Below are 17,281 nucleotides of genomic sequence, written 5' to 3' on the forward strand. Positions count from 1 at the left end.
GTGTGTGTGTGTGTGTGTGTGTGTGTGTGTGTGTGTGTGTGTGTGTGTGTGTGTGTGTACGCATGCTGCGTCACTAATTGTCAAACTGAGGTTACTCTGTTGGCAAAACTATAACACATCACTCAATGTTTGTAACAGCTTGACAAACACACCTGATCATCTGTACGGTTCACCACATTATGGAAAACAATGTCCTCTACTTCTGTCCCAGTGTTTTATGTGCTTTTATCCGTGTGTGTGTTAAGAATTTAATTGCAGCATAGCAGGGTCTAATTGTGATCATTCACTCGTCTCAGTAAGAGGGCATGAAGGAGAGCAGTCATGCTAAATTAGCCATGACATCACCTGCTGTTACATTTCCCTCAACCGTACGGAGAGTCAAAACACACACACATGCACACACACACACCGTGTATGAACTATATAAACATTTCAAAACAACACAATATATTCAGTTTGAATCAACATTCTCTCTCGTTCTCTTTTAACGAGGACTCAGCAGCTTCTGTTAGTCAAATGCTGTACAATAATTTGTCCAGACAGTTATATATGTAAACATTCTAATATGTTTTAAAGCTGAAAGCTAGTTCATAAAATCTTAAACATTTCTGAATGACCCATTTTTTACTGCTTTGTTTTCACAAATGGTCTGGATGGATTCGGGAGTGAGTTTTATACATTTACAAAGTACAAGTATGAGTACAACGAGCCCGATCTCACGGGAAAACGTACAAATTCTACGAGGTGGCTTATTCGTACGAATTCATACGACCTGACTCGTACGAATTAGTACGTTTTTTGCAAAATCGTACATATTTTACGAATTGGCCAATTCGTATGAATTCATACGAATGACCTACCCCTGACCCCGCCCCTAAACCTACCCATCACGTGGGTTTAGACAAATCGTACAAATTCGTACGAGTGAGGTCGTGAGATAGCGTTGGTACAACATACTGTTATTTCAAGGGAAATTTAAATCCTGGTCTCAACATGGCAACCACTGACTCATTTTCTGCCTCTTGTTTTGTTTTGCACTTCTGTTTGGTTTTGCTTAACTTGTGTTTTATTATATTTCTTGTATTGTTTTGCTTTAATTATTTCCTTTGCTTTACTTTTTGTTTTGTTCATCAGGACTATGTTCTAAGACAGGTGGAACCAAAGTATCACAAGCTGGGCTGGCCAAGCACTTCCCCTGACGGCTCCTTCATTCAGCCGGCTTATCAGGCCGAGTGAGTCTTGAGTTTCATCTTTCTTGAATTATGTATTACAGTTATAAACTTATATGTAGTCTAAGTAAGGACACCGACATTTTAAGTCTGACATTTTCCACCTCAGAGTTGAGAATGACATGTATTTAATTTTTAATTATTCCCTTTCCTCCATCTTTAACTTTCTGCTGCTGTTCTTCCCTGCTGGTATCCTTCCCTCTTTCCTCCTCAGAGAGTTGCAGAGAGAGGTGATCATGCTGGCCTGCAGTTTTGGAAGCAAACACTGTCACCGCAAAGCTGTGTCTCTCATTTCAGACTGGATTTCCAGCAACAAGAACAGGTGAGCAAATTTACAGTGTGACAAACACATACTGTACCATAACAGCTTTTATTCAAGTCCAGTGATTCCTGTCTTGACACAAATCCAAACGTATAGCTAAACGTCATAATGAAGTTCAAGGTTTCAATTAATTCCTGTTTTGAGGTAGCTCTTCTGTAAACTTGTTCTCAAATTAGTTAGTGTAAACCATAGATTAAATCAGATAACTCAGATTCACTGAGTCGGCCCAACATACTAATAGTTAACAACTTGACTTGTTTTAAAAATACCATTTAAATGTAAAAAAAAAAGTATATTTAACATGTTATTTGGCCTTTTTTTTGTGATTTGGTGCACCGCTGCATAAACATAGTCCTGCAGGAAACCTGGTGTTGCTTCAAATTAGCATTTGCTTTTCAACCTAAGAAAAAGTACATGAATAAAAAAAAAAAATTATCATTGAGAAACCATACTTCAACAGTGACAGCCACAGTTGTCCTTTTCGATTTGGTCAAACGCACATTACATTTCTGCAATAATATCGAGGCACAGTGCTGGAAGGAGTGTGGTGTGTATGGACACTTTGAGGTTTGATCAATATGTCCTGCTCCTCAACCCTGCCAACATTCATACAGTAGGAGCTTTATTCCAAGTGTCCATGGAAACACACAGTCTGATTTGTTTTCCCTGCTGCCCACAGCAATGTTCACATGCATGTATGCAGTATCACACTGTCAAACACACCAGTCCTCCGGCAGGCACTAATGGCCATAATGGAGAACAAACAGGATTGTGTTTGTGTGTCTGAAGAAATGGTTTTACCATGCACAAGATATTGCGTTTGCCCAGTTTTTAGGAAAACATTTTTTGTCCTTGAGCCAAACAGTTGGCCGCACGCCTACAAACACATGAAAGACCACACACACAGTTCATCACACATTAGCAACCTCAAATACATTGGATATATGCTTGCTGACTTCACAATTGTGCCTTTAAAGTGGCAGATAGAGCTTAAATACACACACGGATGCTTTATTACACATATAATGTGTCACATATTGACCTTGACTTCATATAATGTGCTTTTAATGACATGTTGAGGTCTCTAACATGACATGAGCTTCTCTGATAGCAGCGGATTGCTCTGTTTAAGAGCTTTTTTGCCTATATTCTTGCTTTCAACATGTGAAATACACACACGGTTGTATTCAGCCAGTGTTTGACCTGCTCAATCAAAGATTTTCCACTCTTTTGCCCTGAAATGGCTCAATTGCTCTGGCAGTGGCTCTGTAATTATTACCCCGTGGAGTCTAGTGTGAGGTTTCTGATCGTGTCTGAACTGACAGGAAGTCTCTGTACTGAACACAATCCCTCCTGAGACGTATCATCATGTGGACAGCTTAGTTTAATTCTCTGACAGAGAGTTAGAGCTCATGAAAGACACCTAAAATGCTTTAGTTTCTCGTGTACGACTGTCAAGTCAACAGATGAAAAGAAATTATTTCTGAAATGCATCTGCTAGAGTTGTTGCCTTTCATCTCGACTTTTTTACCGTCGGTGTATGAATGAGTGAGTGAATGGGTGAATGTGAGGCTATATGTAAAGTGCTTTGGTGGCCATAGGTCTGTGGAAGCGCTATATAAATGCAGTCCATTTACCATTTTTATGGTATTAGTTTTAGCATACTTTTAATAGTATTATAATTTTTACTAATTTAGCATTTTATTGAATGTGCCTTAACTTTTCTTAATTGTCTTTCAAATTGTGCCGTTTTCATCTAACCTGACAGCAGACGTTTGGATCTGCCAGATGTGTCCTTCAATGTCCTTTCTTCAAAAATGACCTCTAGTCCTGCTGGGATAATAAAAAAGAATCTGTTCAGTTTGATATTCAGGGATAAGCAGCACATAAAAGAGGAATGCGTTGACCTTTATGTGTTTTTATGGTTTAGGTGATGATAATGTCACAGGAATGACCCAGCAGAGTTTATGAGCTGCAAAGAAAGGCTTCAGATCACTGTGAAGCCAAAGACAAACTCTGACAAAACCTCCTCATGTGCTTTATTGATTAAAAACAAGATACCACAGACTGAGAAAAGAAGACAGGGCTGAAAATAAAGTCAGACGCTTCTGTCGAGGGAAACCGAAGCAGCTATGTTTTTATTTTTATTTACTTTTTATAGTGCATCATATAGATGCTATTTAGTCTCTATTTGAAACAATAAAGTCTCAAACATTGTAAAATACACAAACTTTGTACATTGTTTCAAGAACAAGTGTCTCACAGACAAATAAGTTCTAGAGGTATATACGAATCTAATAACAGTCTTTTATTGTAAATATGTTGTCTCCAAACAGCCACATTATACAGAAAACCATTATATTCATGTTATAATATCAGAAGTAAAAACTAGATTGATGGATTGTGTTCTCTACCATTTTCATTCTGAAAATATTGAATAAGTCATGAATTTTCCAGATATAATGGCAGCTAACGGAACGGCAAAAATATTATTGTTTAACTGCGTTTCTGAATTCGCTTAGACTTTCTGTCAGTGGCAGTCATAAACAAGACATCACCTTCACAGGTGTGGAAATTTCAGTCTATACGCTCCAATTGGATGTGACATGATTTTATATCTTACTGAATGTGCCGTTCTCTGTATTGCTACATTGAAAACTCCCAGAGGCTCCGACGGCTCATCCAGAATCAGCAGGTCTTTATTGCGCTTTGTTTGAGCAAATCAAAAGTTCAGTCACTGTATCGCTACAGCTTCTCCAGAGGTTTAATATTATTTCTTCTTCCTGTACGAATATTACATGCATCGTCTCACAGCCTGAGAGACTTTTCTTTCTGAGTTCTTCTACTGTAGACTGTTATTCTTTTCTGAGATTTATAACCAGATGATATTATGGGTCCATTCAGAGGTCATACTTATAACCTGTATATCTCTAGACTATATATTGCATTGTGACTCACTTTGGGAGGCCTGCTGGGATGATTTGGGTCCAATCTTCCCCACTTAAATGATTAACTTTAGAAAATATCATCAAATTAGATCAGCTGGTGTGTTATTATGAACATTTCTTGCTGTGACAGAATTCTAAGTGATTGCAGATAGCAGAAGACCACTTGTGCCAAAGTGGTCCATTTGAAATCTTAAATCTTTTATTTAAAATTATAGACAACAGACAATTTGAGCGGAAAGAAGAAATCGCAAAAGACACCTCAAATTCTCACATAAGCGTGCAAATAAAAACATGCAAAAATACACTCACACTGTTTTTCATTGTTTCTGAGGTGAAACATTGACTTGTGACCTGTTATCTTTGAACAACCATGAGGACTAAACAAATTGCTGCTGTTTTAGAAAAAATCTCTCTTCGGGAAAATGTATTTATCAGGAATTAGAACAAGAATTAGGTGTGTGCACAATGCGATCTGCCATGTGAATCTAACATAAACATCAGTAAAATGTTTACTGAACAAGCAAGCACCACTGAGTGTGCATATATTCCAATCAATGTATCACAATTTGTCACTATTTTCTCTGGACTTTAAAAGTGAATTTTTGTTTTCTATTAAAGTTTTTGACCACATCAATACAGTTGTACATGTACTTAAATGCTAATGATATTATATACGAGCTGTGAATGTTTACCTCAAAATATCCAAACATAAATGTAAAGTCAGCTTGTGACTTCAATCAGATATTTCAATCTTCTGTCCCACAGGATTCCACCTAATGTGCGGGACATTGTATACTGCACAGGCGTGTCTCTGATGGATGAGGACGTGTGGGAGTTTATCTGGATGAAGTTTCATTCCTCTACAGCCATCTCTGAGAAAAAGGTTCTTCTGGAGGCCTTGACCTGCAGTGACAACATCTTCCTGCTCAACAGGTCAATCGACACTCTTACCAACTCATTGACAATAACATGATGAGGCAAAGAAATTCAAATAAGTTATCGGAGCATAACACATTGCTCAATCAGTCTTAGCGGGAAGGTTTAGCATCTAAAACAAATCTTCCAAATTGCCATTCTATTGATAGCAAGAAGTATCTGTAAGTCTCTGGAGGATGTACGGCACTCCTCTGACTATAACTCTGTTTGTAGTCTGCTGTACCTCATGAAGTAATCCGATTCAATCCCTTCCACCACATCATGTCGCTCACACCAGCAGAGCTGCACTCACTCCTCTGACAGGGCTGTAAAAACAATGGCTGCCGTAGGGGCTTTTCCCACAAGTCTCCATGGCGCCTTAAATCCTCTCCCAATTCAATAGTTGGACGAGGACGGTGACGGATTACACCCTGTCCAAGACGAGGATCTCACAGCCCACACATATTTTGAAGCAGTTCTCTTGGGATTCACTGTGGGTGTGACATCTCCATTTATTCAGTTGCATTTGGTCATTGTTTTATAGATGATATGAGAGAAAGAAACTTGCCCATATAAAGAGACCCACCCTGACCCCTCTCTGCAGTGAGTGTTCAGCACTATACAGGTTAATTTCCGTGGGAATCTTCAGCATGAGTCTAGCGAGGTTAACGGATGTGGTTAACCTCGCTAGAGGAAGAATATAAATAGTGCCACACTTAACAAGCACACATTTCCATTCATTACATCCAGGCATCTTCATGTTAAAATACTTTTCATCAAATTACGGTCAGCAAGCAACCTTTTTATTTTTTTGTATTGTGCTAATTTCATTCCTTGAAGCTAAAATCAATGAGCATTACAAGCTCTCGGTGATCCATGACTCGGGTGTCATACACAGTACACCTAGATACAACATCTAAAAGTCAGGCAGCTGAACCATGAATACAAAATCCTCTGCAGGAACCTCCAGCATTCTCCTACAATACAAACTCTTGAAGGCCACATGCTTCTGATGGTAACTTATCAAGTAGTACTCTATGTGTTTCTGTTTCAACATACCTTTCAACCAGTGTGATTGATGGGTTCCATTTAGATGTTAGAGATTGACTAAGGGTTGATGTTGAAGCTTGAAATATAATGCACCCTTCCTTCTGATTTGTAGTTGAGTTGTAGTTGAGACCAGGGTTACATTTCCCAAAGCCAACTATGGTCGCAATGTCTATGGTCGACCCTATTCTTGTCTTGGCCTTTAATCAAACTCTAATGAGCTAGGCTTGACTATAGCACTGCTATTGGTTAAACTCTAAACTAATACTGAGCCTTATGCCATTGGAATCTTTGGCTCAAGATGATCAAATCATATATCTTCGATTTCATTTCCGGTATGCACATTTTTCTTCCATCTTGGATTCGCAAAAAAATATACTTTTTCATACTCCTTTTGCCCAATAACATTGAAAACATATTTGTCTTTGTGTGTGTGTGTGTGTGTGTGTGTGTGTGTGTGTGTGTGTGTGTGTGTGTGTGTGTGTGTGTGTGTGTGTGTAAGCATGCTTAATGGAGTTAACATGGAAAATTGCCTTGATTTAGTGGAGATTACTGTTGGAAACAAACACTTTTAAAATTAAAGTGAGCCAATGAGTGGTCCTCTGCTGCCAATTTTGCCATTGTACTCACTAATTTAGTTCTTTTCGCAGGTTTTGATTTTGCACTTTGAGTAATGTGAAACCTGAAAATGGTGTTATACAAAGGGGACTTGCAGTATACATTTTTTAGCCATTATTTATTCCAAATATCTGTATCTACAACAAAATATGTGTTCACGTGTATGTGTGTGTGTAAGCATGCTTATTGTGTGTCAAGTATTATTGTTCAAGCCTTTCTTTTCCGTATGTGCATTTTAGCATATTCTTTTTTGTGCATATTTGATGGTGTCAGCCCTACATTTCAGGTCGACATAAACCCTAACAGCACAGATGGCAGAAAGGTCTTAAAACGCTTGAACCCTGTTAATTACTGCTTGCGGCTATATTCTTTTAATAAGATGCTTAATTACAGCCAGCTTGAAAGTTTTTGGGACATATCCTAATGACAATGATGAATAAATAATTAGTATTAAAAAGAGGATCTACAACTTCTGGAAGCATCTCTTTCAAAAGCTTAGTCAGTATAGGGTCTAATTTGGATGATTTAGCAAGTTTAGACCATTCTTCCTCTCCTATTGTCACAGTATATAAACGCACAAAGATGAAGATTCCAAAAGGCTTAAATTCAGTACACAGGTAATTCAAACATACAGTAGGGTAGCTTCAGCATAACACAGACAAGACCAGACAAATTTAACAGAATCACAGGAACTTAAATACACAGGCAAACGAGGTGATCAATGACGAGACAGCTGAATGTGATGGCAAATCATATTAGTTACCATGACAACCAAGGAGAAGCGGGAAAACTGAACAAAGGAAAACAGGAACTAGTGAATGGAAACTACTGCTGCGTCTCAATTCGCTTACTTATACTACACCCTAAAAGTATGTACTCTTTTTGTGAAGAAAAAGTATATACTTTTGAGTGTATAGCAGGAAAGTAGACAAGCTTTGGGACATACTATCACGTCATACGATTGCGTCTTTAACGGTTGCTCTGTGTCGCATCCTGTCACAGTAAACTGGCCTGTCAATCATCTTGTCAAAGATAAAATCACACGTTGATCTGCAGTCGCAGTCTTTCTTGCAGAGAATATGCAAGATGCGTTTGATGCATTTAAAAGCAAATGGCCAAACGGATCTTTATAAAAGTCCACATTGTTGTTGCAGATGAAATATATAGAGGTGTAAAGTCCAGGGGTCAGAAAGTAGAAGTCCTGCCATATGTTTATTGCACCAATGAATTCAGCCAGATTTCACTAATTAGTTCTATCTCCTGGCTGAAAAACTGTGCTAATTAGCAAATCCAGGTGACTGGAACAAAAATACTGTAGAGGACTTTTACTTTCTGAACCTGGGGCTCGTTCTTCGTACGTTGCTTATTACATCCGAGATCAAATGACACATCCAAGATGATATCATCGTGCTAATCATGATCCGGCTAATTGGGTTCTTCGAACTCACCTGTTGTTTATGATTAGTATCGCTGGATTGAGTTATCTGAGATAATTGCGCGTTCATGCGCTGGTTTAAAAGGGGATATGTATCGATAGTAGAAACATTGATCAGCAAAGCTGCTATTGGCTGTTCAGCGTGGCCAAAGAGCGCGCTCAGTTTTTCTCCTCAGCAGAGCAAGAATTAATAGTCGAACTTTATTCGGAATTTTAATGTTTAATCAAAACGCCAGGGAACACCTCAAAGTCTGCAAAAGCCAGGAGAGAGGGCTGGCAAAAAGTAGCAGACAATTTAAATCCGTTAGAAGTGGCCATAGATGTTTTTATTACTTAATATCACCTATATTTTTGTATTTTAATAATTGCATAATTACTTTGTTCATTGTAATGTCAGAGTCACCACACTAGAACATGGGAACAAATAAAAGTGAAGTACAAAAATATTCTACATAATGGTAATTTTTAGTTATATTATAGTCTCTTTTATAAAAGGCACTGTTAAATAAATGGTTGTCTGTTTATAAAAGCAACCAAGATAAAGGCTGAGAAAAAAAGAAAAGATCTTAGTCTTACACTGTAAAATAATTTTTGCTGCATTAAATTAAGGCCGTATAGTCATTTCAACTGTTAAATCTTGAGTAATGATGAATTGCTTTGACTTGTGAAAGTGAAAACTGATAAACTTATGTAAAAATATTTTGCAATGAGTTATTGATCACATTTTTCCCGAGTGTAGTTCATTGTAATGACATTGTGTTTTCCTCTTTTGTGCACTTTTACATGATACACCAACACTTGTATCTGTTCCCAAGAAAGTATAGTGGCTGAAATATGTGCAGTAAGTGGACATTTTCTAACTTTCCAAAGGAAAGAAAGTATAAGACTTTGTAATGTCCATTTGTTTCCATTGCACTGGACAGTGAATAAACCCTCTCAGATAACTGTCATATGGAGGAACTAGCCTACCTGCAAGTGCATAAATAACTTTTACATAAATTACTTAATTTATACTTGTATGCTTTATGGCTGCAGTATAAGTTGCAGGATTCCTCATCTATAGAAAGGCCTACAGAAGAGTCTGCACAGACAGAGGAGACATAGGCATACAGGTGGGCAGTGGATAGCCAACTTCTCCTTTTTATTTGTTGCTTGAGGCATGTGTCTAATATCTCTTGTTGTAGGCACTTGACCAATGGCTTTTCTTTACAAAGAACAATTGAAATAAAACTCAAGGAACTAAGCATATGTGTCTTTTATTAAACATTTAATGAAAAGTGTTTTTTTAATATGGCACATGCAACAATGTCACAGGCCCTGTCAGGTGTGCAACCCTCAGACTTCTTCAGACACTGAAATCCTCCCTTTAGCCAAAGTTCATTTCATTGTGTGCCCTTGTCCTGGCTAGAGCTGCATTGTAACTGGTTTGGGTCAGGGAATGGGGTCATAAAACACCTGTCTGCAGGAACATGTCTTAATCACCTATGAAAAAATGCAGTTCTAATAGGATCAGCATAAGTGTATGTAATATACGTGAGCTTGATATTTAATTGTGGAACTTTCCTTACCACTTTCGAATAATGTGCATAAATGTGAATCTCTGAAAATTCTTAAGTCATGCACAGATCCTGGCCATGTTTCTTTCACAATTGTGATATGAAAGATTTTAGTCAAATGCCTTTTTTTATTTGATATAATCTGGAATATTAAGAATCACAATAGTAACTGGGCTGCACATTTACATTGTGAACCCCCTTTCTGTTCACATAATCCCCTTCATTGAGGCCTTGATGGCAGCCTCCACTTTAAAATGAAAATTCTGTCATCATATACCCTCATGTTGTTTCAATCCTTTATGAATTTCTTTCTTCTGCTGAACAAAGGAAGATATTTAGAAGAATATCAGTAACCAGACAGTTTCTGGTCTCATTGACTTCCATAGTATATTTTTTTTCCTACTATGGAAGTCAATGAAACCAGAAACTGTCTGGTTACTGACATTCTTCTAAATATCTTCCTTCCTGTTCAGCAGAAGAAAGAAATTCATAAAGGATTGAAACAACATGAGGGTGAGTAGGATATATGATGACAGATTTTTAAAGTGGAGTATATCCCTTTAAGACTGAGTGGCATATAGGCTAATGTAATCAGCATGGTCATGATTGCATGATCCTCATAGAAAAAATTATTATAGCATAAAAAAACTGCTTTAAAAAAAAACTGCTTTACAACATTGGGTCTTCAGTGGCTTGGAAATGCCACAAAAAAACCTAAAACTGTTTTTTAAACCTAAAAGCGCCAGGTTAACTCTGAATGACATGACAGACAGCACTTTCCATCAAGTTCTCCGCATCTCCAATAGTGTAAAGGAAAGAGCCACTCGCAAATAATCTAAGGGTACAGTTTATGCTGTAGTTAAAGCCCGACTCCGACAAGTCGAAAATAAATGTGCGTTTCCAACCAATTAATAATGTAAACGACAATCTCACGAGTCACGAGAAAAAATATAGCAGCTATATCTCAGAAAGTGCACTATCGCGCTGCGCTGGACTTCCCGTATCAGCTCCGCTCATGAAGCCGGGATCTAATCCTGTTTACATGAAATAAGCCTGCTCCCGAGCAGGTTTAAGATTGCGCACCTGTTGCTATGACAGCAAGTCCAGGATGAGCGTCGAAGAACCAAACAATCCAAGATCAAGCCAAATCGTCAACAATCAAATCCAGCTAACTGAGTTAGCGACGTACGAAGAACGAGCCCCTGGACTTTACACCTCTGGAAATATAACACGAATAACATTAAAGAAATATTTTTTTATGAGGTTAAACTTTGATTAGTCACTGAAACCTTTATCTAAACCTCTCACCGTCGGTCGCGCATATCCGCCATGTTTTGTAGTTTTGAACACTTTTTACTCATGTTTGTAGTTCCTCCTCCAAAGCCCAATGAGTTGTGGGTAATATTAGCCTTTATAGTGAGCACGGTTCCACACTTCGAAAATCCACCGAAAATAGTAGACCATACTATGCTTTGGGACACACTTATTTTAATCTTACATACAGTTTAGGATGGATAGTATGGACATTGAGACGCAGGGCAAAAGTCTAAACTAAAACTAAACAAACAGATGATAACTAGAGCTGCTAGACCAGGGATTGTCAAGTCTGGCCTTCGAGGTCCACTTTCCTGCAGACTTTAGCTCCAACCTTGATCAAACTCACATGCCTGGAACTTTCCAGTAATCCTGAAGACCTTGATCAGTTTGATCAAGTGTGTTTGATTAGGACTGGAATTAAAATTTTCATTTAATTTCACTGACGGTCAGAGTTTAGAATCCCTGTGCTAGACCATTTTGGCTGGTAGTTTGCATCTGGTTAAGGTGGTTTCCCATTTTCCAAAAACACAAATGGTAGAAGCTTTTTTGAGAAAACTGCAAAGAAAAGGCCAAGAAAACTTTTTTTTTTTTTTCACAACAGAAAATATTTTGAATATTAGCAAATTATGTGGGGTGAGAGCAGCAATAGTGATGTGAGGGTGTGGAAAGTGCCAGACATCATTGCTAGAAAAAAAAACAGGCGCTAGCAACACTCACATGCTAATTAGAAACTGGCACCTATTGCTACACTGCATGGTGTTAGCATGATGTGTGAAGAACCTGTAACTGAATTTATATAATCTCAAAGAAAAAACAGCAGCTCTTGACTGTACTCTGAGAATTTTGGAGCTCTACACTTGAATTCCCATGAAATAAAGTTTTTTACCATCTCTTTGCATGTAACGCACTATGGGCCCTATCTTGCACCCAGCGCAATTGACTTTGTACAGCGACGCATGTATCATTCCTATTTGGCACCCGCGCAAAGCGCGCTTTTCCCTCCACAGAGGCAAGTCGCTAAACTAGGGAATGAACTTGCGCTCCCTGGGCGGTTCAGCGCAAAAAAGGAGGCGTGTTACGGCGCAAACGTTCCTTCATGCTATTTTGCAGGTTTAGAAAACAATTGCGCCACTAACCAGGAAAAAATAGTTTAAAGTCAGTGGCGCGTTGCGCATGTTATTCATATGCTATTTTAAGGGCGCATGCTTGGCCATAATCAATGTAGCGTGTGCTCAACGCGCATACACTTTGATTCTCTCATCTACACAGAAGCAGCAGTTTTCATTTTTTGCAAATCATACATTATTATGATAGATAGACGATAGCAAATCCGCCGTTATAATAGGAATCCGCTTTAGAACAAAGCGCGCCTGCTCTTAAAGGGAATGTGAGATGACGCTCTGATTGGTTTATTTCACGTTACGCCCAAACCACACCTATGAATAATGAAGCTACTTCAGACCAACCCATTTTAGATTTGCGCCTGGCGCAAGAGTCATTTATCCCGCCGGGAAAATAGCAACAGCGCCAAGACCCGCCCACAAAGTTACTTGCGCATTGCGCTTTGACACTTGCGTTTCAGATCGTTAAAACAGGGCCCTATTAGTCATTGTTGCATAGTGAGGATTTAGTGTTGTTTATGTGCTTCAAATATCTCTCATTTCTGATATTTGTTTTAGTGTACATAAGATATTTTAAACATTTCATGACTACTGCAGCATTCAGATGTCCACCTTTGCTCTAGTGTTGGATTTAAAAGACAGGACCTCCAGCAGCAGTTCACTGATTTTAGACACACTTAAATTTCACACAACATGCACAAGCAAAGCCCCCCGTCCCAGATGAGCTGTGTGTGAGAATGTGTGTGTTTGTGATATTTAATCTACCGCAGAGAAAACTGGCCTGTGTTTGGAGTGAGCTAGTAAATGTGCTTCAATCACTGAGTCTGAAGGATGGGGTGTATGGACTCTGTGTTTAGTATTGATTTCTATGGCATGAAGTAAATTGTATCCCCCTCCTCCATTATTAGTTTTTTGTGACCTATAGTGGGCTGAAAACAATTTCTCTCCGCTACTGGAATTTGTGTGTGTGTGTGTGTGTGTGTGTGTGTGTGTGTGTGTGTGTGTGTGTGTGTGTGTGTGTGTGTGTGTGTGTGTGTGTGTGTGTGTGTGTGTGTGTGTGTGTGTGTGTTGTGTGTGTGTATGTGTGTCTGTGTGTGTGTGTGTGTGTGTGTGTGAGTGTGTGTGTGTGTGTGTGTGTGTGTGTGTGTGTGTTTGCTGATCTTACCTCTGCTCTGACTGCTGAACTAGAGATGTTGTGCAGCCTTAGAGACTGAATGAAAATAACGTAGCGTACTGCTTACTGAATACTGTGAACTGTCTACAGTATACTATTTTTTTTTTGTAAAATATTGTCAATTATGGCACGTCCTGATTTTGCAGAGTTAGGCGCGTTCCTGGGTCAACATATTCAGTTGATCCTGGAACAACATTCCTGTTTGAAAATTAAATCCTAACCATGTCCTCACCCCTAAACCTAACCCTACGCATAAGTTATCCCTAAAATCAGAGGAAACTGACAGGTGAATAACACTGATGTAGAAGCACCTACATGTAACCCTGGTTGTAAGTCTGAACTTGACATAAACTGTAAACTTGTCCCTCAAATCTGATTGGTTGATTGGAATGTTGTTCCAGGATCAACAAAGATGTATAAACACTAGGAATTGGATGGTCAATTCAAGCTCATTGCATTGTTGGATATAGTATTACACATAGGGCCCTATTTTAACGATCTGAAATGCAAGTGTCAAGCGCAAAGTGGGCGGGTCTTGGCGCTGTTGCTATTTTCCCGGCGGGATAAATGACTCTTGCGCCCGGCGCAAATCTAAAAGGGGTTGGTCTGAAGCAGCTTCATTATTCATAGGTGTGGTTTGGGCGCAACGTGAAATAAACCAATCAGAGCGTCATCTCACATTCCCTTTAAGAGCAGACGCGCTTTTTCCATGGCGGATTGCTATTGTAACGGCGGATTTGCCAGGCGCGCGCCAGGAGCGGTTCACAGCCAAGGAGAGCAACGCTCTCGTCACGGCCGTAAAAGAGAGAAGTTACATTGAAATGGAGAAACCCACCCAAATTAACTTCGGTTAAACAGGCGTATGATAAGTTGGGTAAATGTGTAAGCTAGATGTATGATGTATTTATAATAAATTTTCTATCTATCTTTCTATCTGAATACGGCAAAAATGAATACTGAAGTGTATGCGCGTTGTGCACACGCTACATTGATTATGGCCAAGCAGGCACCCTTAAAATAGCATATGAATAACATGCGCAACGCGCCACTGACTTTAAACAATTTTTTCCTTATTAGTGGCGCAATTGTTTTCTAAACCTGCAAAATAGCATGAAGGAACGTTTGCGCTGGAACACGCCTCCTCTTTGCGCTGAACCGCCCAGGGAGCGCAAGTGTATTTCCCTAGTTTAGCGACGTGCATCTGTGGAGGGAAAAGTCTGCTTTGCGCGGGTGAAAAATAGGAATGATACATGCATTGTGTACAAAGTCAATTGCACTGGGTGCAAGATAGGGCCCATAGTGTGCTTTGGCTGTATACTGTATTTCGGTAAATGTAGGTATCCTTCACATATAGAAAACGTACATGCTGTGCACAGTGTACATACTGTACTGTATACTCAAGACAGTAGTATGCTAAAATAAACGTGCTGATCTGAACTTAAAAAAGTGATTGTAGAATTAGCACAGCAAAGAAACTCTTCTGAAAGCGTTCACACTTGTCCACAGAGGAAGCAGGATGTCACGTTTGCGAGCTGTGAAGCTGCCATCCGCACACAGATGTGTTTGTCACCGTGGCGCTAATCTCCAGGGTGTTTGTGAAAAGGTGCTACAAATGACTCGACGACGAAAGAAAGTCAAAAGCCCTAAAGAGCAGTTGAACTGAAATAACAAACCAAACCACATGAAGCAATTACCCCACTTGTTATTGCAAATTGAAAACTTGTGCACCGTGGAAGCGTCTTTATGTGTAACACCTAATTTCCCATTTCTTCCTTTTTCATCTACTTGACATTTTGCACCAATATGAATCGAAATGGGTCTATCTGCATTTGATTTGGGCTTCTCAGGTTAATTACTTTTTGAAGATGCTGACTCACAGTATTGAGAACATATTTGAATAATTGTGTTTCGCCAGGCCTGTCAGTGGCTGTCTTTAATGAAAACGGGGAAGAATAATGTGTTTTGTATCTCAGATTTACCAGAGCTTAAAACTAGCATAGAAATGCTAGCAAAATTGATTAGAATGACTTAATTAGAAAAGACACGATAATGTTCATGATAATAGCTGTATTTGTCAAATAGCAGCCATTAATAAGGCAAGTATTATATTTTGGAGCCAAGTCCTTCCTAGCATAAGAGCGCAATTATTGAAGTATATAATGTTTTTCGACTATTATCATTTTGGTCAAAACACATTCATAAATCACTTCACCACATTCTTTTCAAAGTAACCGTCTGCTAAGCTCCGCCCACTTCGGGGTTTTGTATGTGTCATGGGAATTAATTGGAGTGCAATTTCCATGGGGATTATGAAGTGCTAAAAATTGTGTTTAATAAAGATTTGAAATCACTTAATGAGGTTTTACAGTCCACACCATGGCCACATTATTAGTTAATTTTAAATAATTCAGCCTTGTCAATTATTCCTCATTTATTGTGTTGTCCACAGGCTCCTGAATCTGTCCCTCACCTCTGACCTGGTGCCGGATCAGGACGTGATCGATGTCATCATACATGTGGGCCGCAATCCGCTTGGAAGACATTTAGCATGGAGATATTTCCGTGAGAAGTGGGACATATTGAATTCCAGGTGAATGTAGCTTCATTCATCTCTGTTTATCAGTGACTTTAACCTTCCTCTCAGTCCCTGAAATGAATTTTACATTCGCACTCTCATAAGATATTTATTAGTCAATGTTCTTTCTTTGTGGTTGGAGTACCAGAGAACATTATGGGAAATATCAATTGGTGTTTGTTTGCTACTGAGCTCATTAAAATGGTGCTCCAGTGTTTTTAATGACAGAGCTTGAACTCCATGTCTCTCATTCGCAGGTATGGAGAAGCTTTATTTATGAACTCAAAATTAATCAGCGGCGTGACAGAGTTTCTCAACACTGAGGCCGAGTTGAATGAGGTGAGTCTGGATTTATACACCATCCTGAGTCTTATACACCTCCATTCATTCTAAAGCACTAATGAACTATTGACCAATCTTCGTGGAACATTACTTGCAAGAAACGTTGGTCAGCAAAATTCTTGAGATGGAGAAAATGAGTAAAAGTAAACTTTGAAGCCTGCAGAAATGTGCTCTGGTCTGTTTCGTTGGGTTATTTCCTCGTTGTAACTGCTTAACCATATTACAGGAAATGGAACGTATATTCACTTATTCAAATTCATTCAGCTTCAGTCCCAGAGGACACAGACTGCTGATGCTTCTCACTGCAGCGCAGCACTTTCTCATCCAGCTGACTTCGCCTTCCACATTTTATCATTCACACAGCGATAATACGAACCCCCTCAGTGTTTTCTTAAACAGAGAATTAGCATACTGTCATTGACAATCAGCTGCTGCCAGAGCACTTCATCCACAGATTCACCATTAGGTCAGTGATACTTTGAACGCTGTGGGTTTCAATTGATTATTTTGTTTCTTTTCAACGAACAGCAATTTTGAAATAAATCAAGACCAAAGTAGCAGCTTAAATACTGAATCCCAGCGCATGTTTGTTCATGTCGATCTCATGACCTCAGGAACTGGGAATCGTTTTCGTAACGTGTTATTTGGTAAATAGAGATTTTTAATGAGATTTTCATGATTG

At 39.0% G+C, this 17,281-nt stretch overlaps 1 protein-coding gene across 1 annotated transcript in view; it reads left to right on the forward strand.

Annotated features, from left to right (window-relative positions):
• The window catches only part of LOC308689441 (thyrotropin-releasing hormone-degrading ectoenzyme-like), a gene marked incomplete at both ends in the record, with an annotated part of 132,297 nt that overhangs the window by 114,579 nt on the left and 437 nt on the right, over positions 1-17,281 (forward strand). Inside the window, 5 exons of the mRNA XM_081363148.1 lie at positions 1,135-1,232; positions 1,444-1,551; positions 5,265-5,432; positions 16,132-16,272; positions 16,515-16,596. Of these exons, the coding sequence (XP_081219274.1) occupies positions 1,135-1,232; positions 1,444-1,551; positions 5,265-5,432; positions 16,132-16,272; positions 16,515-16,596 (597 nt within the window). The remainder of the gene's footprint in view (positions 1-1,134; positions 1,233-1,443; positions 1,552-5,264; positions 5,433-16,131; positions 16,273-16,514; positions 16,597-17,281) is intronic.

Source organism: Scardinius erythrophthalmus (assembly GCF_964197995.2).
Source record: "Scardinius erythrophthalmus genome assembly, chromosome: 4".
NCBI classification, from domain to species: Eukaryota; Metazoa; Chordata; class Actinopteri; order Cypriniformes; family Leuciscidae; genus Scardinius; species Scardinius erythrophthalmus.